Source organism: Choloepus didactylus, chromosome 5 (genome assembly GCF_015220235.1).
Source record: "Choloepus didactylus isolate mChoDid1 chromosome 5, mChoDid1.pri, whole genome shotgun sequence".
Lineage (NCBI taxonomy): Eukaryota > Metazoa > Chordata > Mammalia > Pilosa > Megalonychidae > Choloepus > Choloepus didactylus.
Genome location: NC_051311.1, coordinates 138931689 through 138958543, shown reverse-complemented (window position 1 = coordinate 138958543; position 26855 = coordinate 138931689). Strand labels below are relative to the sequence as shown.

At 38.8% G+C, this 26855-nt stretch overlaps 1 protein-coding gene and 1 pseudogene across 1 annotated transcript in view; one reads left to right on the top strand and one right to left on the bottom strand.

The window, feature by feature from the left end:
- CPVL (carboxypeptidase vitellogenic like) overlaps positions 1-19697 on the top strand; it is a 118584-nt gene extending 98887 nt beyond the window's left edge. Inside the window, 1 exon segment of the mRNA XM_037836969.1 lies at positions 19118-19697. Coding sequence (XP_037692897.1) covers positions 19118-19228 — 111 coding nt within the window. The 3' untranslated portion in view covers positions 19229-19697.
- LOC119534532 lies at positions 8052-9185 on the bottom strand (annotated as a pseudogene).
- Positions 19698-26855: the final 7158 nt, after the last annotated feature.

Below are 26855 nucleotides of genomic sequence, written 5' to 3'. Positions count from 1 at the left end.
GGATTGATACAATTCCATGTCACAACAAACCAAAAAAGTACATCAGATAATCATTATGTTATTTAATACGAGTTCTTAAACTGTGCTGGAGGGTCTGCAATTGGAATTCAAGGGGCCAGTGAACTTGGAAGGAAAAAAAAATCGCATCTTTATTTTCACTAACTTCTAACTGAAACAGCATTTCCTTCCATTATGAATTATGAAATTTAGCATTTCCTTCCATTATGAACATGGGCAACAAATCACAGTGGCATTAGCAGTACCTTTGAATTGCTGCCAATAGAAAGCAGAAATATTTGCATATAACATGCAGTAAAACATACACTGTTGCAGATATCTTGAAATGGCATTTACACTCATGATTACTTGTTGATTACAGTAGTTTTCAGATCCACTGTCTGCTTTTGTACTGGGTTGTTAATATAGAAATATATATATATGTCACAAATTTATTTTTTACTCTTTTGATCATTTAAATGGAATCAGCTTCCTTTGTAATCTATATCAGGCATGTGTGGGTGCATGTGCAAGTGTATTGTACATTTAAAAACATTATTCTGATAAGGTGTCCATAGCTGCACAAGAAAGCCATAGTATACACAAAAAGACTAAAGACTCATGCATTACCCTATTTGAACTGTCAAAAATAATTTACATATCATTCCCAACCCAAACCGCACACCACCTTTGGTGACCTCAGACGGAGATGTTATGGGCTTAACTATCAAGTAGACTTGAATTTCACCCCTGTTTATTACCTTGGTGATTCTAACTACTTCCACTATAATCATATTCAAGTGACATTACAGTAAATGGTGAAGAATGCAGCTACTGCGTTAGAGCCAGGTTAGATCCCTGTTCTACCAGTTACTAGCTGTGTGACCTTGGGCAAGATACTTAACCTCTCCAAGAGTATTCTCATCTCTGAAATGGAGATAATATTAATACCTGCCTTCCCACAAGGTGGTTGATTTTTAGGATTAATTGAGATAATGCCTATAAACTATCTGGCACCTAGTAAGCATGTCTTAAATATTTGTTCCTCTTACTGTTATTGACCTCTCCTAGCATTGACCTCTTCTCACAAGTCAAGAAACTTTCCTTCTGTCTAATAGGGTCCTTAAGATATAGTATGTCTTAAAAGCTCAGATGATGAAATGGGTTAAATATTTGTTATCTGATAGGCCTGAAACTACTGCAGTTCTATCCATTTTTAACGTCATTATAACGAGGAAACTGATTTGAAGGGGAGAAGTAAGAGGTAGGCTGGGCTGGGGAGGTGTTGGGCGTTTTGCTAAGTGACTGCCTAATAATAGTAAATAAAAGTGGGTAAATTGAGTAATGAGGTGTTTCTAAAGCATTGAGTAACTTGCAGTTTTAAAATAGCTGAGACATGCCTGTTGACAATAAAGCATCCAGCCTTTGTCTTCATTCATACTGAGCTTCTTCCACATGGAAACAGGGAAGACGGTAAATATAGGAGCTTAGATTTGGAGAGTAAAAACTGAAAAACAAACTAACAAAACCCAAACTCCAAATATTCAGCCTTGTATTTCTCTTCTGCTGTCCAGCATGGAGACATGGGTGTTTATTTTTGTTCCTAATATTTATTTTTTTAAGCAGCAACTGGAGTCCCAAGGTTTGGATTCTGGTACCAGCTCTGTCTCCTCACAGCTGCTTCCCAGAGGGGGACCTCCCATTTTTGTCTTTGCTTCAGTTCAATCACTTCTCCAGATCCTGTACACTCTGTTTTTAGACATACAGCCCACCTCACCATCTCTGTGTTGGGCAGGAGAAAGAAGTGAGGCAGAGAACACATTAAATGTCAAAGATCCAGGTTTGTGAGTTTGGCAGCCTCCGTACCTGGTTCTCACATGAGTTGCCTCCAAGCCTACAAGGAGCCCTGTCGAAAATCTTCCTGGCGTTTTTATTTTCTTTTACGTTATTAATTAAATATTGGATACATATTAAAGAATATTTATAGTAAACATATGAGTTAAAAAAGAACAATGATACATGAACACCCTGGAACTTATCACCCAGTTTAAGGAAAGCAATATCACCAAAGTCTACCTTCCCCAATCTCACCCCCTTCCCTTATTGCCCTGGAGATAAACCACTGCCAGGAATTTTGTTTTTCCCATCCCCTTACCTTTTTTTATTAATAGTTTTACTATACATAAATAGATAGATATAGATATAGATATGTATATGTATATCCCTAAACAATATTTTACCTTTCATGTTTAACTTTATAAAAAAAGGAATTATTCTGTACACGTTCTGCAGTAACAAACTTTTGCTATTTAGCATTGTTTGTGAGAATCATCCATGCTGGTAAGTTCAATTGTGCTTCCTCCTTCTTTCATTGCTGCATAATATTCCATTGTATGAATCTATTGTTCATCTGTTCCACCGTGCTAGACATTCGGGTTTTGTTGAGTTGCTTTTGTTTTGTTTTGTTTCCTGTTAAAAATAGTGCCACTAGGACCATTCTTACACATATGTCTTTTTTGCCTGTGTGCATGAATTTCTGAAAAAAAAATAATGCTTCGAAGATGGAATTGATAAGTTCATGGGGCTTGAGCATCTTCACCTTCAGTCAATAATGCCAAACTGCCTTCCAAACTGATTGTATTCTCACCGGTGATGTATAAGAAGTCTCACGTTCTCACTTGTACTTGTCTCTAGTCATCTTCACCCAGGCCTGTTAAATAGAAGGGAGGTTTTATGTCCTTGGCCATTTCTTATACTTGTGGGTTGTGTTTTCTTTGTCTTGCTGTCTTTTCCACTCTCTTTACTGGCTGCCATCAAACTGAAGAAACTCTAGCATCCACGCACAGTGATTGAGTGCTGTAGACATGTCATGTCCAAGTACTGGTGGTGCTTTGTTTTTCATACGTGCTTTTTCCTTTCTCAATATTCTGGGCTGGTTGGCTACCAACCTATCCAGCTTTAAAGAGAGAGAGAGGGAGAGAGGGAGAGAGAGAGAAAGAAAATCAGAAATTTATTCCTTCAGCACCTTTTTAATTTAAACCTGCCAACAGTGGCTTAGAAAAAAGAAGTAACTAATGAAATAGGCAAATTTCAATTTATGCCCTGGATTTGCAAGCAAGCTTAGACCCTAGGGAGAGGAACCTGAATCCTTTTCCAGATAACACACAAAGCCTCCACTTCCATCACTTTTATATTGTAAGAGAATGCAGAGACGTTATTAAGCCAGTCACTTCACTGTGAGTCTTACCAGAAAATTAAGGGGAAGAATAGTAATTGGTAACTATTAATCACCCAGTTCCTTAGTTAACATTTCTCACATTTACTTTATAATTCCCTTCTTGCTGGAATGATTTTATTCATTTCCTAGTGCTCTGCACACAAACCACAAAGAACTACCTAAAAGAAAAAACACTGAATTTATACAAAGAAATAGGAAAAAGTACAGTGTTTGGGGGACATTAAAAGAAAACAAAACAGATGGCTATCCCATACTAAACACTCTAAAGTGAAACCTTTATTTTTGCTTGTTTGCTTTTTGTTAGAGAAGTGGGTTTACAAAAAAAAAAAAAAAAAATGCATAAAATACAGTGTTTCCATATACTGCCCTGTTATTAACACCTTGCTTTAGTGTACTACCATCACCACCATCTGTTACCAAAATTTTCCTTCATCCCAAATAGAAATTCTGTACAATTTAAGCATTAATTCCCTATTTCCTCCCCTAACCTCCTTCTCTGGCAACCTATGTTCTAGATTCTAACTCTATGAGTTTGCTTATTCTAATTATTCCGTATCAGTGAGATCATACAATATTTGTCCTTTTAGTGTGTGGCTTGCTTCACTCAACATGATGCCTTCAAGGTTCATCCATGTTGTGGCATGTATCAGGACTTCATTCCTTTGCACAGCTGAATAATATTCCATTGTGTATATATGACACATTTTATTTATCCATTCATCGGTTGATGGACACTTGGGTTGCTTCCATCTTTTGGCAATAGTGAATAACACTACTATTGGTGTGCAAATATCTGTTTGAGTCTTACTTTCAATTCTTTTGGGTATATACCTAGAATTGGGATTGACAGGTCATATGGTAATATTCTATACTTAACTCTGAGGAACTGCCAAACTGTCTTCCACAGTGGCTGCACTGTATCACATTCCCACCAACAATGAATGAGTGTTCCTGTTTCTCCACATCCTCTCCAACACTTGCAATTTTCCATTTTCTTAATAGTAGCCTTTCTAGTGGGCATGAAATGGTGTCTCATGCTGGTTTTGATTTGCGTTTCCCTAATGACCAATGATGTGGAGCATCTTTGCATGTGCTTTTTGGCCATTTGTATATCTTCATTGGAGAAATGTCTATTTAAGTCTTTTGCCCATTTAAAAATTTTTTTTTTTTGTCTTTTTGTTGTTGAATTGTAGGATTTCTTTATCTTTTCTGGATATTAAACCTTTATTGGGTATGTAGTTTCTGAATATTTTCTTCCATTATGTACATTTTTTACTTCAGTTTACTCTCATGATAAAGTCCTTTAATGCACAAAAGTTTTTAATTCTGATGAAGTCTCGTTTATCTATTACCTGTTTTTTTCTTTTGTTGCTTGTGCTTTGGGTGTCAAGTCTAAGAAATTATTGCCTGGCACAAGGGCCTGAGGATGTTTCCCTACATTTTCTTCTAGCAGTTTTATAGTTCAGGCTCTTATATTTAGGTTTTTGATCCATTTTGAGTTGATTTTTGTACCTGGTGTGAGGTAGAGGTCCATTTTCATTCTTTTATATATGGAGATCCAGTTTTCCCAGCACCATTTGTCGAAGAGACTATTCTTTCCCAATTGAGTGGTCTTTGCCCCCTTGTAAAAAATCAACTGCCCATAAATGTGAGGGTTGACTTCTGAGCTCTCATTTCAATTCCTTTGGTCTATATGTCTGTCCTTGTGCCAGTACCACGCTGTTTTGGTTACTGTGGTTATGCAGAAGTTTTAAGATCAGGAAGTGTGAGTCCTCCAATTTCATTCTTCTTTTTCACAAAGTCTTGGGCTATTCAGGGCCCTTTGCCCTTTCATGTAAATTTTCCATTTTGAGAAAGAAGGTGGTTAGAATTTTGATTGGGATTGCACTGAATTTGTAAATTGCTTTGGGTAGAATTGATATCTTAACAATGTTTAGTCTTCTCACCCATGAACACAGAATGTCCTTCTATTTGTTTGCGTCTCCTTTGATTTCTTGTAGCAATGTTTTGTAGTTTTCTGTGTGCAAGTCCTTTACAGCCTTGAGTAGATTTATTCCTAGATATTTTATTCTTTTAGTTGCTAGTGTAAGTGAAATTTTCTTAATTTGTTCTTCTAATTGTTCATTACTAATGTATAGAAACACTACTGATTTTGGTGTGTTGATCTTGTACTCCACCACTTTGCTGAACTCATTTATTAGCTCAAGGAGCTTTGTTGTGGATTTTTCAGGATTTTCTGTACATAGGATCATGTCATCTGCAAATAAGAAAGTTTTACTTCTTCCTTTCCAACTTGGATGCCTTTTATTTCTTTTTTCTTGCCTAACTGCTCTGTCTAGAATTTCCAATACAATGTTGAATAACAGTGGTGACAGAGAGCATCTTTGTCTTGTTCCTGATCTTAGAGGAAAAGCTTTCAGCCTTTCACAATTAAGTGTAATGTTATCTGTGGGTTTTTCATATATTCCCTTTATCATGTTGAGGAAGTTTTCTTCTAGTCATAGTTTTCTAAGAGTTTTTATCAAGAAGGTTTGCTGAATATTGTCAAATGCCTTTTGTACATCAATTAAGATGACCATGTTTTTTTTTTTCTTCATTCTGTTAATGTGGTGTATTACATTAATTGGTATTCTTATGTTTAACCACCCTTGCATACCTGGGATAAATCCCACTTGGTCATGGTGTATAATTCTTTTTATGTGATGTTGGATTTGGTTTGCTAGTATTTCATTGAAGATGAAATTGCTTTTGCCAAGTGGTATTTTAAGACAAGCTCTAGAAGATGCTACTCAAGAACACTCTGAATTTTAAATTTGTTGTTTTAACTTCTCCCCTTTGTCTTCATTAGCTGGTCTTACCTAGTCTCTTGCCTCTTCAATCCACCCTCCCTGCTGTGCTTTTTCCAAAATGCAAGTCCAATTGTGTTTCCCTTTTGTTTAAAACCTCTAACACTCTGATACCTGCAGGACAAAGTCCAAGCTCATTTATATGGAATAGTAAAGATATGTAACCCAGCTTTTTCTTACTTCCCCATCCTAAATGCTGGCTCTCCCTCCTTCCCAATTTTAATCCTGAAAAACAAAACACTTTGTAGTTCCCCAAACCCTCCATGCTGTTTCATTGCACAGCAAGTCACATGTGACTCTCTTCCCTTTCTTTATAAGGCCCTTTCTATTCCCCTGATGTCACGATTCCCATTTGCCTTCAAAGCTAAGCCCCCGTGTCCCCTCTAGGAAGCCCTCATGGGTCCTCCCTCAGACTACCTCCTTCTCTGCATCCCTTTCTACATGCATCTCTTACTGCATCTACCACACTCTTGAATGGCCCCTCTCCTACTTGACTCAGAGTTCCTTGAGGAAAGAAATGATGAATGCATCATTTCTCCCCATAGCACACTCTTTAGTGCAGTTCCTGGCACTGAGTAAATTTTCAGTGAATTAAAATCAAACTGATCACAACCTCACTCTCACACTCTTTTCCTATGGATGTGTATGTGCATGTGTGTGTGATACCACAATTCTCAAGACACTATGGTTGCTTATCACTTGTACACACCAAAGTGTCTAGAAATAAGACTAGACATGCTGAAATAATGAATAGTTCAAAACGATTCCATTCAAACTAAAGGATGCATTGCTTATGTCAGCTAAAGACTATCTCCCTTCTGTGTTACACAGGAGAAAAGTGAGAAATATTCTGGAAAACAAATTTATGGAAGTGGTAGCAGTTCCATCATCTCAGTGGTGACTAAAACATACTCTCTTTAAAAAAAAATTGATTCTTGGTTTTATTTTTCCTTTTCTTTCTTTCTTTTTTTTTTTTTTTTTCCACATTTGGCTTTTCTTTTTTAATAACAAATATACAATTGGGTGTATTTCTAATTTTAAAACATTTCAGAAAAAAACAAACAAACAAACAAACAAAAAACTGTTGCTGTAAGCCCTTACTCAAGAGATGAAACTGTTCCACTTTTCTATGAGTGTTATTTTCAGGCTGCCATTTTGCTGCAATCTTTATTAAGTAATCTAGCATCTGTGTGCCTCAGTTTTCAAATCTGTAAAATGAGTGTGTTATATTTAAGTGATTCTAAGTAACACTAGTGGCCCTCATTATTAGTGAAAAAACATTTGTACATTATTTGCTACATGTTGCCTCAACTCTAAAGATCTGATTTTTCCCACTTCCTTGCAACTTGCTGTCTTTCTGCTTTATCCCTTCCCCAGACTCAAGATAAAATACTAATGAAGGTATTTGCTTTTTATGCTTATAGGTTATATAATCTTGGAATAAAACATAAAAAGAGATGTAAAGTGGGATACACCTAAATGTTTACTTGTTATCATTAGAGAGAGCACTGAAAAATTAGCATTTATTTTCCTCAAAAGCAAATGCTGGGACATGATTATATTTAAAATATTAACCAATGCATCAGACATTAGATTTGATGAATAGTTACAAAAGCCAAACAGCAGTTCATCCCCCAAATCTTGACAGAAACAAACTAAAGAATTGCTCCTGAAACCATGCTTAGGCAAAACCTGCCTGGAACACATGGGATGCAACATACAAAGACATATATACCACTTTCTAGTATAAAAGTTTTCAAAAAACACTTGGAGAATTCCATAATTTATATTTTAAAAGAATGCTATTTCATGAACAAAAGCAATCAGGGAAAAAAGTGACCAGAGTATTATTTCTTACAGATAAGGCAACTAATGTTCTCATATCTCAAAATCCTTTACAAAAGGAAATAACTTAGTAAGTTCTAGTTCAGGATATTTTTTTTTTCTTTTTTTGGTCTGTTACTTCTGTTTTTTTTCTTTTTCTTTTCATCTGCTTCCATCTTAAGCTTAACTTCTTCGGTTGTAAATGCTCCCAGTTTCTTACTCTTTGCTTTCTTAACCTTTTCCTTGATGGCAGCCACATCAATTTTAATTTCAGTAGAACCTTTCTTAGGTTTCACAACTGGTTTTTCTTTTGGCGGAATAAAAACCTTGTTTCTTTCCTCTTGTCTCTTACTGAGAGCTTCCACTTGTTTAGCCTTTATTGTTTCCATTTTCTGTCACTTTTTCTGACTTGCCTTCAAAAACTGTTCACCACTAGTCAATTCTTTATCAATTTGACTTTCCGGCTGTGGTGGTGGGAATGTTGTGTATTCTTTTTTAACAGTTTTTTTCTTTGGTTCCTTGCATTTATTCACATTTTTGTGTTTGAACTGCAGCAAAAATCTTTCCCAGCTTTGTGATCTTAATTCAAAAATCTTTTGCCAACTCTCATTTAATCATTAAGGTTTTAATGTTATAAATTGGATGAATATTCTTCATAGTATCTAAGACTACTTTTTGAACCTCTTTTAAGCCACTAAAAAAAAGGTCCAATGGCTGAAATCGTGTTTCCCTGAACCATAATGTAACAGTTTGTTAAGAGTTCCAATGCCTTCAGTGTAGATCCTTTGGGACCAATAAGCCGTTGTCTTCTTTTTACAAACCTTTCTTTATTTCGTACTAAAGAACCTATTTTAATGTCACATGCACTATCATCCTGAAAAATTCGAACTGCCTGTTCAAATGAAACACTCCTTGCTAAAAGTTTTAAGTCTCTGGCCCTAATGATAATGTATGGATCAAAAGTCTTCTTTGTTGTATAAACTGTCATGCTACCCTCGATCAGGTCCAGGGTTGCATTAATGTGATGTTCATTCAAGGCTTTCTGTACCAATGGCCAGCATTCTTTCAAGTAAGCCTCCCTATATTTTGGAAACAAAGTTGCAAAACTTCTTTCCTCTAGGAGCCCTCTGGGATTATCCTCTTTTGAAAAGGCTGGTTCCTTCCAACCATCAGGAACCGTGAGGACTTGCTTCATCTCGGTTCTCTGACTGCAGCTTCTGGTTTCAAAATTCAGATTTCCCAGATGCCATAGCTAACGCATTTACTGGGGAAGATGCCATCTTTATCCTTTTCTTAAAAAACACAGCTTACTTCCTGAAAACAAAAGAAATAATAAATAATACCAACTCCCAATTTTAATCTGATTATTTGCCCAGAGTCAGAATAGACTTCTTAGTTCATGAGGTTCTATTTCATTAGGGAGGACTGATTAACATAAGAAGAATACTTCTAAATTAAGCTACCCAAATATGCACTTAGTTAATACTCAGGGAGCTAATTTATTGTATTATTTAAAATATAAATTGGCTAGCAAATCTATTTAGTGAGGTATAACAGCTAGACAACAATGCATAATTTTCTCTTAGCTGTTGAGTGGTTTTAATAATCTATTAAAATTTAACAGAGAACCATTTCATTAAATGGAAAGTGAATAAATACAAAGTAGTCTAAAATTGAAAGTAGTATTCACACAGAATGGTTTTTAAAAATCAATGGTATTTGAGGAACAAAGAGGGAATTGGAGTTTGCTTTTTAAACAGCAACTTTTTGTTTTAATTTGAATTGCAACCAAAGACTCGCAAAATTACTCGTGGGAATGTTAAACAGAGCCAAAAAATAAACAAATAAAGGGGTGGGGGTGGAGTAGAGTACAGCATTGAGCATTGGGGAGGAAAAAATAATGCTTTTATTTGAGCAGAATAATTTTTTATGTACAATAAGTTGTGTTAAGGTATTGCCTCATTGTCACCTGGACTAAGGACACCAATTGATGCACAGCCTTTGATTTGGTAGTAAAACTGTGTGCCTCGTGGTATTGCAGGAAAATGTTGTGCCATTTGGCATGCTCTGTGTCCTATGTCCCTGGAACCTGGAGACATTTAAAGGCCCCTAGGGTCCCCTAAAGCTGTGGGTCAGGAATACAGTTGAATCCAGATTCCCTCTCTGGTAGAGTTGTCTCATCAGCTCAGCTCTAGAGCTTCTTAGGGGGCTCTGATACAAACAGAAGAATCCCATAGATATAGTGGTGTGGTCATGGAACTCTATTATGGCCAAATACCCTAGAACTAAGTGGGGGAACCCGGGAATGGAAGCCGATGACAAGACCTCATCTTTCTGCAAATTTTTGAAACCTGGTCTATCTGATTTCCTGAGCCAAGGTTTCAGAGCAGTTTTGAACTTTATAATTTATCCATTTGGATGAAGGTTTCTTTGGTTTATCTTGGAAGAGAGGGAAAATTACAGTATACTTCATCTTTCCCCAGGAGGGCCAAAGCTGCTTATGGTGGGAGGGGCTGGGGTGGGGGTGGGGGGAGCTGGTTTATGGTGTTGGCCAATTTCCGTAAATACTGTCACCATGGCCAATTTCCATAAATACTGTCACCATGGCCACTTTCAAGCTACCAATGTGACATCACTGAACATGGAAATGAGCAGCTTTTTGCACAATCGGCTCTCCTGAGCCAGTGGGTTAGAGCGCTAGCACACCACTGCTAGAGCCATCCTGCAATGTTGTTTTCTAATATGTCCAGCAGGAAGTAAAGGTTAAGCAGGTTGGCTTGCTTTTGTTTCTATTTTACCCAGAAGTCATTGAGTCGTCTCACTACTCCTGGCCAAGAGCATTTGCTCCTAAAACCTCAGCCTTCTCTTCCACCATTCTTCATTCTCTTCTCCAAAAGAAAGCTGCAGGTGTTGATCAGAAAGCTAGATATAGAATAAGGGCAAATAATGAGCTAGATTGTGCTTTTTATCCTCTTGTGACTATCAAATATAAAACTGAACATGGAATGAGAGAATGAGGAAGGGACGTTTCAATTACTTTTTAATTGCACCAAATGTTGCATTGTAGAGTGGGTTTCTGAAAGGGAAAAAAAAGGCAGAACTGCTTTTTGCTGTTCTGCTGAAACAAGTAAGGTCTTGCTTGACATTTCTGCATGGGGAGAAGGTGTTTGGCACTGCATGTGGTGAAGGGTGAGGGGGTGGAGGAAAGAATGAGATGGGTCACAGCGTTGGCAGGCTGAACGGATAGAATTCACTGGAGACAGTTAAGTAGAGCATGTTGACAGTGGCTTGATCTCATATTCAAGCTGTTTTCTTACTTTATTTGGGATCTTTCCCATGGGGAGGAAGGATTTGCATCATGGACATAAAAGAAGCCTGGAAAGGAAATATCCTGAAGAATTTATTACTTTCTTTCTGAAAAAGAATAGCAATGACTTATATATTTATTGGTGTTGTAACTTCTGTTCTTTCTCCCCTCTTTCAGGGGCAAAAATATTCCTTTGACCATAAAAATTCAGAGAGCCATAGTTCTTGTGACCACTGACCAAGTGCTTATTTTTTGCCTATACCAATTCATGGTGCAAGTTTAATACGTATTTATGGGCTGAGTGCTGTCAACATTTTATATGTGTATCTCTTTGGATCCTCACAAAAAGTTAAATAGTCTTTGAGTGCCCAGCCATCCTATCCCAGACTACCTGGGGCTTTCTCTGCATAAGCACTGCAAGTCCTATTTCCTAGGAAACCCCTCAGTCCTAGGCCAACTGGGCCAACTGGTCACCTGATTCTTATCTCCATCTTATGGGTAAGAAAATAGTGGCAGCTAGATCACCCTGCCAGAGTTACTGAGATAAAGTTCAAACCCAGATCTGCCTGAATCCTGAGTCTTGCTCTCATCTGCCCTGCTTCATCCTTTGCTGCTACATTGCACTGAGCTTTGACTAAAATGACCCAGGGAAGAGAAGACCCCAACTAGTCCTTCATACCAACCTTGCTGAAGTTAGCAGAGTCTGGAGGTGATTTAAAGAAAAATTCCCACAATTTATTTTTTTATTAGACAACTCTCATAGTACATCTCACTGATTTGAGGAGATAAGACTAAGAGATTTGATTGAATGGATTCACCTTTCAGGTATTCATTTTGTACTTCTGTGAAAAGAAGGGATATATTACTTGATCACAAGATTTCTTCTACCCTGAAAATCCCCTGATTGTCAGAAGTCTCATTTTCATATCATCCAGTACTGTCTCTTCCATTTACTGTCATCCTTTTATCCCATCTATTCTTTTGGGGTCAGTAGGTACCTCCGCCCCCCTTTATTTTACCACTATTATCTTGTTATTACATTATTTTGTTATACTTTCAGTGTTTATCTAAAAGTTACAACATGCATCCTGAATTAAGAAAGTCTACTGTGAATTAGTACATTCACCATTTTCCAGACAGTGCAAGAAACTTACAACACTTTAATTTAATTTATGCTGCTTTTTGTGCAACTGTCATCTTATTTTTAATGTCTACATATTTCTACTCTTTAACAATACTACGGTTGATATTCATTTATATTTACCAACATATGTATATTCTCAGTTATTTTTCATTCTGTGCTGTATTTCCATGTTTTCACTAGGAATAATTATCCTTCTTTATTTGGATTTAGTATTTAGATTGGCAATTAGCTTTTTCAGTTTTTGTTTCTTTGAAAATTTCTTTATGAGGTTTTCATTTCTGTAGGAATTCTGGGTTAGTAGCTGTCTTCTTTCAGAACCTTAAAAAATATCATTTCATTGTCTTACAGTTTTCATTGTTTTGTTAATAAGTCAGTTTTCAATGTTATTGCTTCTGTGAAGGTGTTGAAAATATGATTTCTGTCTCACTGACAACTTCTGTGTGACAATACTATTTCTGTTGCACAGAAGTTTGGTATGATGTGCGTACATAAGGGATTTTCCCCCCTATATTTATCCTGTTTGGGATTCATAGAGCTTCTCAAAACTGTGGCTGAAAGACTTTTACCAATTTGGAAAGTTTTTCAGCCATTATTTCTTTAAATTTGCTATTGCCTTTGACCCAGTCCCTCTCTCTCATCTTAATCCAGGATTCCAGTTAAACATAAGTTAAATCTTTTGTAGTCTCAGGTATGTTTCTCTCTTTTATAGATTTTCCAGATCTTTTTTTCTCCAAATGTTTCAGTCTGCATATTTTCTGCTGACCTATCTTCTAATTCATATATTCTTGTGCCTTGTCTAATCTATTAAACCATTTATTGAATTCTTAATTTAATTCTTAATTTCCATTATTTCATTTTTATCTCTACAGTTTCCAATTGATTCTTTTTTTATATATTCTAAGTCTTTGGTGACTTGTCTATTTTGTTCCCTATCTTCTTGAATATTGTTCACAGTTACTTAAAACTCCATAACTGATAACTCCAACATCTGGATCACTTGTGGTCTCTTTCTATTGTTAGCGCTTTCTCTTGGTTTTTAGTGTTTTTTTTCCCTTGTCTCTCAGCATGTCTACCAAACTTTGTTAAATGTTGGACAAAATGTATGGAAAAAGATTTTTTTGTCTTCTTCCAAAGAAGATGTAATTTTTTCTGGGGGCAATCAGAGTAGGGTCAGATCGACTTGATTCAGTCAGGGACTGGGATTATTGGTTCTGGATTTCAACTTTGTAGGGGCTCACATGTTTCTGGTTTCCATTACTTCTAAGGCATTGTCTTTCCTGGGTCTAACAGAAAACCTGTGGATTTACAAGTGCCGTGCCTCCTTGACAGTCTCTGATCTCCAATGTTGGTTGGTTGGTTGTTCAATCTCCCAAGCCCCGCAAAACTGCTGGAAGTTCTACTTAGCTTTTCATCCTTTCACTTGCTGCCTTTTGCTTGAATTATTGGCCAGAGAAGCTTAGAAACTGGTGAATGTCCCAGAGGGAAAAGCAGCACATAATGTTGGGCTCACATCTCTGTGATTCTCTTTTCTCCATGATCTTTTCCAAGTTCTGGTTTCCTTCATTAGCTTTTGATACCTTTAAACACCTTTCCTTTTCTGTGAAATTCAGCTTTTATTATTATTCTTGTGGAGTAGGGCTGGTTTGATACAAGCTATTGTGTCATATCAGAAGTAGAAATCCTAAATTAAATATTGCTGCAGCTGATTAAATAAGATGGTTTATATAGGAAGCCCTTTGAGAACAATAAGGCAGCCCTAAAGGAAAGTATTGACGAAGAATGTATACCACTGTGAGGGGTACACTTGTGTCTCCAGAAGCACCTAGATGCTTCTCTTTTTCTTCTATTCAGTAATCGCTTCCTACACTAGAAGTCTGGGGTAGAGAACCTTAAGGATACTTTTCCCTAAGTGTTATGGAGAAATTCTGAGCCTTGATCTCTGCTGTTTTTTGAAAGGACTTGCCTCATTCTTTTGTTAGGAGGTGGCTGCTAACAAGCTTTGACGTGTTTCTTATTCTCATTCCCAAGTACCATTTTTAAAATGTATTTTTGAGTGCATATTCAACTTATTGTTATTTAGTGTAAGTGTCTGAATGCTAATAGGTAAGATGCAGTGAATGTGGAATGGAATCAAAAGAGTAAAAGAAGCTTCATGTAAACCAAAAATCATAACAAGCATCTGCACCATTTTGTAGAAGGAAACAGGAACCATAAATATATCCTATATTGCCCACCTCCCATACCTGCTTCTCCTTTCTTTTTTTCTTTCCTGATTAATAGCGCCAGCCCTTACAAAGCTACCCATGCCAAAAGCCAGAAATCGGGAGATGTGGGTTTATGTATGTGTGTATTGGTGGGTGGGGATCCTCCTTTCATTTAACCTGTACATGCAATTAATCACCAATTTTATTGATTACCCCTAACATCCCACTTCTCCCTTCTCACCAACCCTCCTATGAGCCCACATCCCTTCACCTGAACCTACAGTCTCCTAATTTGCCTCCTTTCTTAGTATCACTCCCTTCTAAATCAGCCCCCTCATTCCAGATAAAGTCATCTTTTGATACTGCAAATCTGAGAATGTCACTATCCTGCTTTTAAAAAAGGTACTTGGGAATGAGAATAAGAAACAAGTCAAAGCTTGTTAACAGCCACCTCCTAACAAAAGAATGAGACAAGTCTTTTCAGAAAACAGCAGAGATCAAGGCTCAGAATTTCTCCCATAACACTCAGGGAAAACTATCCTTAAGGTACTCTACCCCAGATTTCTAGCGTAGGAAGTGATTATCAACTGGGAGGAAAAGAGATCAACTCATCCCAGCACATGTGGGCTTCTCATGGTCCACCTGCTACTTTCCTGTTTAACTCTCTTCTGTTTTCCCCTCTAATCCTTCATAAATGGAACCACTTACATATCATGGCCCAGGCCATGCAGGTTCGTGACTTGTTGACTTTGCACGCCCAGTTTCCTCTGTCTGCAGTGCAGCCCACCCCCGCCCACCGTTGTCTGGCCAGTGAGCTCCTCCTTCAAGACCCAGCTCAAATGTCTTCTCTGGGAATCTCCCCTGATGCAAATATGTCAAGAAGCCTGCTGTGAATTTCCCTTTATATTTTGTCATCTAAAGAGGCTAAGCTGGGCTACCTTTACTGCCACATTGGTGTTTCTAGTTCCAGGGAGAATTACTTAATTTTCTAAAAAATAAAAGGGAATGAAGCTTTAAAGTGTTTATATAACCCTTGTTAAATTCATGGCACATTTGTGACTTTCCTGGAACATTTGGAACACATGAGTTCCGAGGCTTCATCTCTGGTGTGGAAGCACCCAAAGTTACAGTTTCTGGTGATGAGACTGTTTCTATCCAGGAAAACCTTATGATTAATCTTGTCACATTTAAATATGTAATCATGGGCCTACCACATTTTGTTACACAGCTCTGAAAGCTGCAGAGCGGTTTATGTGCTTGATTTGTGAGCAGAGAGTGGTTTGGCTTTAAAAATCAGAGTGGTTTATTTTTCAGAACTCATAAATTTATTTTTGAGGTCATCATTGGGAAAATGCTCTATCATTGGGAAAGTGCTTGAGAACACACTCTGGGGTTTTTGTGGCTTGTGAAAAAGCTTTTGTTCCTAAATTAGTGCTTCTTTCTAATCTTAATGATATCATTTACCATGTCATTTTGTCCTTACATAAGGGAGCTCAGAAAGTGGACCAGGTATCAGGGGGTCACTGTGAGGAAGAAATATAACACCCCAACCCCTTCAGCTCTTCTTCACCACTTGATTATAATGGACATGGAAGTGTGTGTGAGTGTGTGTTTGTGTAAATAGCAGGAGAGGAAGAGTGCATGATCAGAAAGAAATAAACCAAGGTGAAGTCATACGTGGGTATTAAATAGATGTCCACTTGTATTCCTCCTTGACGTAAATAAAGAATGTGCTCGTTTGTCACAAACGCTAATATAGAAAAAAGGTTTTTCTAAACACTGGTTCTCAAAGAGTAGTCCCTGCACCAGCAGCATCAGCTTTGCCTGGGAAATGTTAGAAATTCAGATTCTCCAGCCCTATCCCAGACCTTAGGAACTGGAAGCTGTGGGGGTGGAGCCCAGCAATCTGTGTTTTAATAAACCCAGGTGATTTTTATGCATGCTCAAGTTTAAGAACCATAAGATTTTTTACACTAATATAGGGACACTGAATGTAATACAGTAGTTAGGTTTATACAGGCATCCTGGATTTTAAATAGGGATAATTGTTGGAAGACTAATACTAATGGGTAATTATTTATTGAGCGTCATCCCAGACCAGACACTGTGCTCAGTGTCCACAGACCTTATTCCATTAAATCCTCACACAACTGACAGCTACCCTAAGAGAGGTAATACTTCTTTCCCTTATGTATGGTTAAAGAAACTGAGGCTCAGCAACGTTGAGTTACTTGCCCAAGATCACACAGCTTTCTGGGTCTCACGTCACAGTCCTGCACTCTGGATCCTGGGCCCAGGCATTATGCTGTGCCTCATTAGCTGCAGCTCCAGAAACTGAAGACTGCATGACCTTTATCTCTTGGGCATTCACTTTATTGCTTTTCCGGACCCTTGCTGCCAAACTCATTTCCAGTTGTAACAGCTGGGTTTTGTCACACACATGACTTAGTTAAGTGTCCTCAGCTGAGCTGGGGTTACACAGAAATCATTCATCAGATTCCTGCCATGGCCGGATATTTGGATGGGAATCCACAGGAGTAAATCAGCCTGAGATGGCGGGGGCAGCAAAAGTTTTCTCTAGAGTCACATGACGGATCTCTTGCCACACATGTTTACTTTCAATCTGTGACAAAAAGTGGGATATGATGGATTTCCATATGCAGGCTTGGGCACAAATGGTAGATGGGCTCCACCGTAATTGCATCAGGGCAGAAATTACTACTGATGCAGTGTAGCCGAAAGCAGAAGTTTCCATTTGTACCACATCTGCAAATGGTGACCTACCTCCACCTCCCTTACCTTCCTCAGAGGGCTGTTGAGAGGTAGGCAAAATGTTCTGAGAAAAAGCTGTAGAAGTCTGTTCAGGTGTAAGGAATTATTGTGTAAGCACTATGATTTGATTGAAAGAAAGCTGGTGTTTGTATCAAAAGCCAGAGTTCTAGCCAGTTCTCTCACTTACAGTTGTATGACTTGGACAAGACTCTCCCCCAGGACCCCACATAGCTCAGTCCCCTCAACTGTGATGACAACGGTGCCCTTACCCAGCAATTGTGCAGTGCACAACTTGTACAGCTGGATTGGCATGACAAAATGTATCTAATAATGTTGATCCCACTTACCTCACACCAGGTTTGTAAGATGATGTATGGGAGGTGGTGGTTAATATAATAATATATTTAATACACGTAAATGAATAGATTATTTTTTCTGCCTCAGTTCTCTTCAGTTTGAGACAGGTAAAAAGAACCCAGCCTCCCATGAGAGCCTTGTGAAGGTGATATTTAACTGCTGAATGTGATCCAGTGGCTGGAAGTTACTGTGCACGATCCCCTCATTGCACGTATTCACTCACTCCATCCATTAATAACTCCTGTCCTTTCTCCCCACACACAACAGAGCATCTCAGGCCACACTGCTCTCATCCACACCTGCCTCCTAAAACTTGGTGTTAGTCCTTTCCCTTTTGGCATCGAACCACGAAAGGCCTCCTTTGCTCTCTCCCTTGGGATGTCTGCCAACACAATATGTTTACGAGTGCAGAGACCACCCCTCTTTTTATCTGCGCATCTGGCACATGGGCAGGCCCTATCAGACCTAGCATGGATCTGAACTCACTTTGACTACAGACTACTTAAGAATGCTGTAGATAGGGGCTTGGGTTAGACATGTACACATTTGTCAACACTCAGTGAGTCTTATGCACCTTATTACATTTTACTATACAATAATATAATTTTACTATAGCTAATTTTATTCAAAAGAAAAAAGTATCTATAGAGACATGTTGAACTCTGGTTAATGAGGTGAAGCTAGAGCATTTGAGGCAGTGTACTGATGTCCTCAGTTTACTCTGAAATATGTCAAAAATTTTGATGATTTATTGATGGATGGATAGTGGGATGGATAGATGGGTGCATGTGTGAAAAAACAAGTGAATAAGAGAATCTAAGTGGTGAGTACATGGGTTTTGTCCTACAAGATTCTTTCAAATTTGCCATATACTTAAAATTTTGTCATAATAAAATCTTGGGAAGAAAGAATGCTCTGATTCTCTGCTGCTCAAAAAAGAAAACAGGTGTTAAGGATTTACTTTAGTTTTTTTATTTTTTGGAGAATCAAAATATTACCTTTATTCCTCATAAGGGCTAAGATGGAAGCTGTAGCTCAGTGTGAGGCTGGCTGAATGGTGGAATTAGGCAGATACCCCACCCAGCCACAGGCAGAGGGGCCTGGGGGAGGCCTCCCTCCTCAGGGGCCTATTTCCAGCATGCTCCCAAGAACAAAAAGACCAGGAATAATTTGCAAGTTTTATACACATGGAAGAGGAACACAACTTGGTATAAAGTTATATAACTGTACTATTTAAAACCTTTCCTACCTTAAAGTACCTATTATTAAAGGTATCAAAAGCAAGAATATCAGCATAACCAAAGGCATGAGACATGTTCTGTATTTTGTGTAAACTTTAAATATTCTCTAATTTGAATTAAAATTTCCCCTTTATTTAGAATATCCATTTCTCTAAACTCCAGTTTTCTTTTATGTTTCTTCTTTAAGGTAATTGTTCGAGGTGGAGGACACATTTTACCTTTTGATCAGCCTCTGAGATCTTTTGACATGATGCATCGTTTCATTTTTGATAGAGGATGGGATCCCTATAATGGATAAACTACTTTCCTAAAAGAGAACTTTTCATCTTTGAAGAGAAAGTTTGAAAAGTTTAAAATTCATATAAGAAAATTATCTCTTCTTGTATCTTAAGAGTGTTTCTCATCAATAAAAATTACCCTTGAAACAAATGTGCTTTTATTTTTGGAGGGAGATTGTTATGAAATTAACTTGTGAGATGCTGTGCAACAGCAAGAACTGCATGCTTTAACTAAGGGATAGAAAGAGTGGATTCTGTGGCACTGGTTCAGATTGAAATAGATAAATGAGATGTTGGATCTTGAATAGGAATTTTTAATTCCTCCTAAGTATAACTGAAAAGTACAAATAATGAACAAAATTGTAACAAGTTGTTTAACTGTAGAGTTCGTCATGCTACGCATATGAAGGTGTTTGATAAATATTATTGGATAGTAACAGCTGAATTATCACCTCAAAAGGAATGCATGAATTTGAAATCATGGTGGGGAGGGGACTTTGGAAAAGTCTTAGCATGAACAGTAGCTTGGACTTACTTGAAATAAAAACCTTACATAGTCGATGCTCATTACTTGCAGATTCCCTATTTGCAAAATTTACCTCCTGGCTAAAATGTATTTGTAATGCCCAAATTAACCCTCATAGCACTTTCATGGTCATTTATGCACGTCTGCAGAGCTGTGAAAAATTAGTCATCCAACATGCATGTTCTCAGCTGAGGTCAAACAAGGTGGTATGCTACCATTATGTTTCAGCACTCATACTATAACAAGTGTCCTTTTCACAGTATATTTAGTGCCACATTTTCCACACTTTTTTTGGTGATTTTGCTCTTTAAGATGGCCCCCAAGTGTAGTGCTGAAGTGCTGTCTAGTTCTCCTAAATGCAATGGGTGGTCCTTACAGAGAAAATAAGTTTGTGAGATAAGGTTTGTTCAGGCATGCGTTAGAATGCTGTTGGTTGTAAATTCAATTGTTTTCGGTTCCTAGCCTGCAGAAGCAAATACTATGAAATGGATTGGGGTAAAAAATGGGAAATGATTAGCTTACAGTTTTGAGGCTAGGAAAATGTCTAAATCAAGGAATCATCGAGGCGATGCTTTCTTCCTAAAATGAGCTGCCAGTGATCCTTGACTCCTCTGTCACACGGCAAAGCACAAGGCTGGGTTTCATTGATCTCAGCTTTTTGCTTCCATGGCTTTCTCTCTCTTTGCTGAATTTCATTCTCTTATAAAGAACTCCAGCAATAGGATTAAGATGCATCCTGATTGAGGTGGGTCACACCTTAACTGAAGTAGCCTCATCAAAAGATCCTACTTACATGGGTTCATACCCTCAGGAATGGATTAGCTTTAATAACATGTTTTCTGGGGAACATATAGCTTCAAACCACTACATCAATGTTAATAAGTCAACAGTATATTTTAGATAAGGTGTCTTTAATTATAACCACATATAAAACAAATATGCGTTGAATGGGTGACAAAAATGTGACTAAATTAGACTTGCAGGAACCTAACCCTGTAGTTTCCCCAGGAGCAATGATTCAGTGTTTGTGCTAATTGCATATTCATGGTGACTTTATTACCATTATCAGCAGGAATTGACTATATAAAAGTAAGATGAACCAATTCATGGTAAGTGCTGATCTTAATCAGAGAACATACTGAATTTTTGCCTTTCCATTGTTTTTGGGTCTGGGTTCATTTGAAGTGCACACATTTATCAAACAACCTGCAGGACATGTTTACTATATAAGCCATTTTTAATTTGGGTTTTAAATTGTCTACTTTTGGCCAACTAAATAACCTAATTTTGTTTAATTGTTGGAATATCAAAAACAGTTGAGATACTCTGGCATCAAAATATATATATTTATAAATATTCATACATTAATCATCTTCCAACTAAAACAGCACATCCTGACACATCTTTCCTATTTATGCATCATATACTCACATCTCTTTGAAATGCTATGGCTTGTTTAGCTTTTTCTACATCAATTCTCTCTCATATTACCCATCTATTAATTGGTTCACTGGAGAATTAAATTTAAAAAGTTAGAGCCTGTCCTTACTGCAAATATTTTATTGTTCTTTTAGTTTCTCATTTTGTGCTTGATTTCATTCAGGTTTGTGATCTTCTTTTGTATTGTTTTTTAAAAATATTTATGAGTCTCTGTGCCCATATACTAAAAGTCCCTAAATCAAATACTCTGATCAAAAGACCATATTAATTATTGCAGAGAATAAACTGGAAGGGGGTGCAAAAAGCTTTGTGTTTAGCCCCATGTACAAGCAATAGAGCTGCACTGGTTCCATTAATAAATAGGGGAAGGAGCACTCTCTGTGGCTGGAAGACCTGGGATTTAGTTCCCCGCATGCCACACTTACACTGTGTGTTTTTGGTTGTCACTTTACCATCCTAGCCTCCCAAAATCTCCAGGAAGGTAGCCTCATTGTAGTAGTATGTATCTCACAAGGGTTCTAGGAGACGTTTATGAGTGTAGGGCCTGGCACAAAATAACACCTCAATAAATGGATGTTGTCATTTTTATCCCTCCCTGCCCCAGGTACTCAGATGGTGGGGAATTTTGGGGCAATTTGCCGGACATTCTGGGAGCAGTTCCAGCCAACTCACTTGAGGGCACAGTCAAAATAAGAAAGCAGTGAAGCTTGGCTAATATTTCATGTTGTCTGTCCCCAGTGGCCTCCCTTCAGTCAGCCATACAGGAGACAGTCGGATGTCTTGCGTGACCTCCATCAGCGGAAGCGGGCAGCACCGGTGAGGAGGGGGAGTTGGACAAAGAGGAGGGCTGCACAGCAGTGTTCTCCCATGGTCCTGGGTCCAGCATTTTGCCAAGAATTACATTTTACATTCCTGTAGGATGTTATCAATGTGAATAATTTCATGAACACACAGCCTTCAAAAGTGGGATCTTTATAACACTTTGCAATGCATTGGGGTTTGAGCACATAAAGTCTCCTGTACCAAACGTGTCATCTTGTGGCAACATATTTAAAAGGGTAGTGGAACCTGAAAATGAGTCATGCATTCTTTCTTTTAGTGTTTCAGACCTGCTGTCTTTCTCTACCATGGCAAGTGGCAATCATTAGTATGCCATCTAGCAGATTTGTAGTAACAGTTACCGAGAGAGTGATTTCTTTCCAAAAGATTCAATCTATTGCAAAAGGATTTTGAAAACAGATGTTTGAAAATCTCTACATCTTATTGTATGCATATTATGAAAGAAAACCCTTAAAATCAGGGAAAATTTCAGCAAAAGTCTGCTTACAAGCTAGATGGGAGGGAATGAGTTTTAGGAGTTAATAAAGCACTCTAATGGGACATTTCTTCCATTTGGATCTACATATCTCCATGAATCTCTTTTTTTCTTCAGCTGTGAGGGACACTGAAACTGAGTATTGAAATAAACTGAGTGTATAGCCAGACCTTTGAATTGCTTTGTGACCAAAAGCTAATCCAAGATTTTTCAAAAATGACAAAACACATTCAACACATGGATCCTAGCAGAAATGTTGACAGTAATATTTTACAAAGAACAAAAATATTTTGTACTATTAAAAATCAAATACCATTTTTTAAATTAAGTATTTTAATTTCATCCTTATTTTATCCTTTCACAGTTTCTATTTTGATTACCATTTTATGGTGCAATCATTAATACAGTAGTGGCAAGATTATAATTTATACATGAATAAATAATTATAAACATTGTAGGTACATCTTCAGCAATTTTTTAATAAGGGTGACATAGTAAAAATGTTTGAAGATCAGTGTTAAAAAGGACAGAAAAATCTAAGTTTACAAGTGGTCACAAATTTTGTCCATACAAATATTGTTAAGTTTAATAAGCAAGACTTCTAACACAGGATACTTTTATTTATATGAAGGAAAGAAGAAGGAAGGAAAGAATGAAGGAAAGGAGGGAGGAGAGAGAGGGGGAGGAAAAGAAAGAGAAAGAAGAAGAGTAAGACAGAGAAGGTAATTTCTGGTTTTTCATTTTTTAAGGATAGATTGTCTCTGAAAAGATAAATAAGAAACTAATATAACTCTAGGGGAAGAGAGGCTGGGCAGGAAGACGACTTAATTTTCAAAGTATATTTTTTGCATTTTGAATTTTATAAAATTCTGTGCTTATGTTACTGATTTGTAGAATACTCTAGCCCTGGAATGTCAAAGAACGACCTCTAGGGTCATTTTACTGTGGGAGCAGAGCCCGGAAGGTGGGATCTGAAGGAGTAGCACTCAATCTGCCTGGCAAAATGCCATAAGAGAGTGTTTCCTTTCCCCTGGGCAGCCTGAGCCAGGGAGCCAGAAATGAGAGAAAAAGGAGGGGTGAGAGGAGGTAAAACAGGCAGAACCGGCCACGTGTCATCTGAGGCCACAGACACTTAGAATTCTGCAGAAACTTGAAATCCGTGATTAGGAGATTGTCAGCACCCTCTCCCCACCTTACTCCCCAGCAGGAGGGCAGGGGGAGCCTTCCTGAAGGCTCCTGTTGCCCGGCACTAATGCTGGGGTAGTGGGTGACTTTACCGTGCCCCTCGCAGGCTGGCAAACCCGAGGACAGCCAGCCTAGCCTCTGGATGGCCACCACGAGGAGGGAGAAGGGCACTTCCATCGCCATGGGCTTATCGAGTGGCAGTCCCAGGAGAACGCCTGCGGGCCCAATCTTGGCCTCTGCAGGGTTGTTCCCACCTGGGGAATTAGGCTTCTGCTTGGGGTTCCTTCCAGCTGTGGGCCCCTAATTCTGTGAAATCAGAGGTAATAGTAACAGCTATTCCTCATAAGTCCCCACAATGTGCCAGGTACTCCCCAAAACATTGCCAGGTAGATAGTTTTGCCAGATGAGTTCATGGAACTTCACGGATACACAGAGACTTGCCCTAATTCCCACAGCTAATGGCAGAAGGAGTTAGTATCCAAACTCCGTCTCTGTCATTATACCCCACACTCTTTCCACCAAAGCACACTGCCTCCCAATTCCCCAACTCTGTCTCACCTGATGACATCAAGGAGTAATTGTCAGTGACTGCCACTGGGTTAGGGTTTGTATCAGCACTAAAAATGTGCTTTGTGGAAACCCGATTCTTGGAAGTGTGTCGATGCAGCATCTGCTCTACCCAAGAGTAGCTAACGTAGATTTGAACTGTGATTCTCTGGGAGGTACTGAGTTTGTTCATTCATTCATTCATTCATTCATCCATTCAGTTTCATCCATTCAGTCATTCACGTGACGTTCCTAAGTCACGTCTTCTCATTCCCACACAAGCATAAGACATGAGGCCAGAAAGCCACGACTGAGACCCTCTGATAAGCTGCTGGACTGGAGCCCTGATTTACTGCTAAAAGCCCAGAATTGCCTTCATTTCTTCTTGTGAATAAAAAGACCCCTACACTTACGGCAGATGATGTGTGGGCCACGGTTATGCTGTTTAAGCCTCTGGTCCTACACTCAGAAACCATTTCTTTCTTACCGAGCCCCTGAGGCCCTGAACTCAGTAGCCGCTGGGAGACTGGCCTGTTGGACTCCACTCTCACACAGGAAGGTTGGCCCCTGGGATGAAACACTGGTACCTACACAGATGTGTTTACTTTTTCTTCAGACTGTAATGGTTATGGCTATTATCTTTCTGAAGATTAAAAAAAAAGATTCTAAAAACAAATGTAAAAACGATAAATCCTCTTGCCTCTGAGATGCCAAGCCTGGGAAGCTGTGATTTATATCCACTGGACCCCAAGGAAAGGGTGTTTTGGCAACTTGAGGAGGGTGACATGGGCTGTTTGCGCTTGCCTGGGCTCTGTGTGCTCCAGAAGAGGCCAGGGCTGTGGCTGCTGCTCAAACACGCAACAGGAAAAGATCTTTTTTGGCAAATACCAATCTTTTTGTAAATCTTTAATTTTCACTTTGCAAAAGTAGCACTTATTCAATGTGAAAATTAAAAAGTAAAACATGCTCTCCCCAATCCCACACCACATGCAGCAGTGACCACAGATAGCTCAGCAGACTAAGGAAGAAGGGTGGGCTGCTTTGAACTCGGTACCACCCAGGCTGCACCCACGGGGGAAGGGACAATTAAACAAAGGAAACAGGGTTTTATAACCAGAAGCAAGGGGCATGGGATGCCCAGCAGCTAAAAGACAAAAAAAGGTCTACCATTTCTAGAAGCCAAAGCTCAGTGGAAAGATTAAAGATTCCTCTACGTTTTAGACATGCAGTGAGGACACACAGTGGTAATTTCCCAATGAATACTTATAATCAAAATTCATGTGTCTATCAAAAAGTTTTGCTGACACTTTAAAGTTTCCTTACATGAATCAACGGGCAAAAAGGAAGTCCCTGAGAGAATGGGGTTTGAGAGTGGAGATGGAGGGTATGGTGTTTTGTGTGAAGAAAATAGGAAAATGCAGACAACCATATCAACACTGTGAATAGAAATGCCTTCAGGTCCTTGGCTTGATCATATTTACCATCTTACACCAGGATGGGCCACATTAAACCTTCTGCATGTCAGGACCTGTGCTGGATGCTAAAGATATGGAGAAAAATTTGGTGGGCTCCCCTGTCCTGGGCCACTGTAAACATGTGTGTGTGTGTGAAGGGAAGGCAGGTGACTGCTGCATAAATAACTGTAACCCCAGCGTGCTAAGTGCTTTAATGAAGACAGGTACCAAGTGCTCCAAGAGCCGAGAATAGGGAGTGACTAATTAGTCCCAGGGAGAAGGAGCTTTCCAAAGAGAGGAGCAGGGAGGGAGGCTGGAGCCTTTCCAGGAGAAAGGAGCAGCCCTAGAAAAGTCCTGAAGCCTCAGGGAGCGTGTGTGTGTGTGTGTGGGGGGGGGGCAGAGTGAGGACCCAGCATCCCATGTCTCTGCTCTGCCTCCTCTCCTCCCCCAATTTTTGCAGTGGAAGTATAGAAGACTGATTCCAATATTAAATTGATTGGAATAAACCCATCTCATCGCCGTAGAGTCAGAGAGCAATGGGGGAGGTTGGTGCCCTTTAAGTCCCATCCTGCCAAGTGGCCTTGGTGGCGTGTGAAACCGCACTTCTTTATTAAAATCCCCACACGCTGTACAGGCACATGCTGGGATGGGCTGTCCTCTACCAATCTCCGATTCTCCCTGGGGAGAGAAATGTTCTTCAGGGAGGTCATTTTGAAATGGTCCCACAGTGTGACTCACCAGAGGGAAATGCCAAAAGCCTTGGGGCCAAAAAATGAGCAGAAGTAAAAAAGTATACATGTAGATTCTATCGAAAAACACACATAGGGAGACGGCGCACCAGGAAATTTGAGTTGGTCTTGGACAGCGTGGAAGGACCAGTGGAGAGGGATTTTGTTTAGTCAAATGATTTAGTTTGTTCAGGATGAAATTCCACCACAATGTTGTTTTCACTGGTACGGCTCTGTGGCGCAGAGGAAAGGGTTCTCTAATAAGACCTGGATCCTTCTGATGAGTCCTTTCTGTCCCTGAAAATCTGATTATTTGTTAGGCTGGAGCCTAGAGAAAGGCCTTTTGGAGTTCTCATTTCTTACATAATGATCTTCTTTTTGGCCTCCTAGTATACCAAGCTCCACATATTTTTGCTTCTAGATCATATTCTTCAGAGAGAAGCCAAAGATACA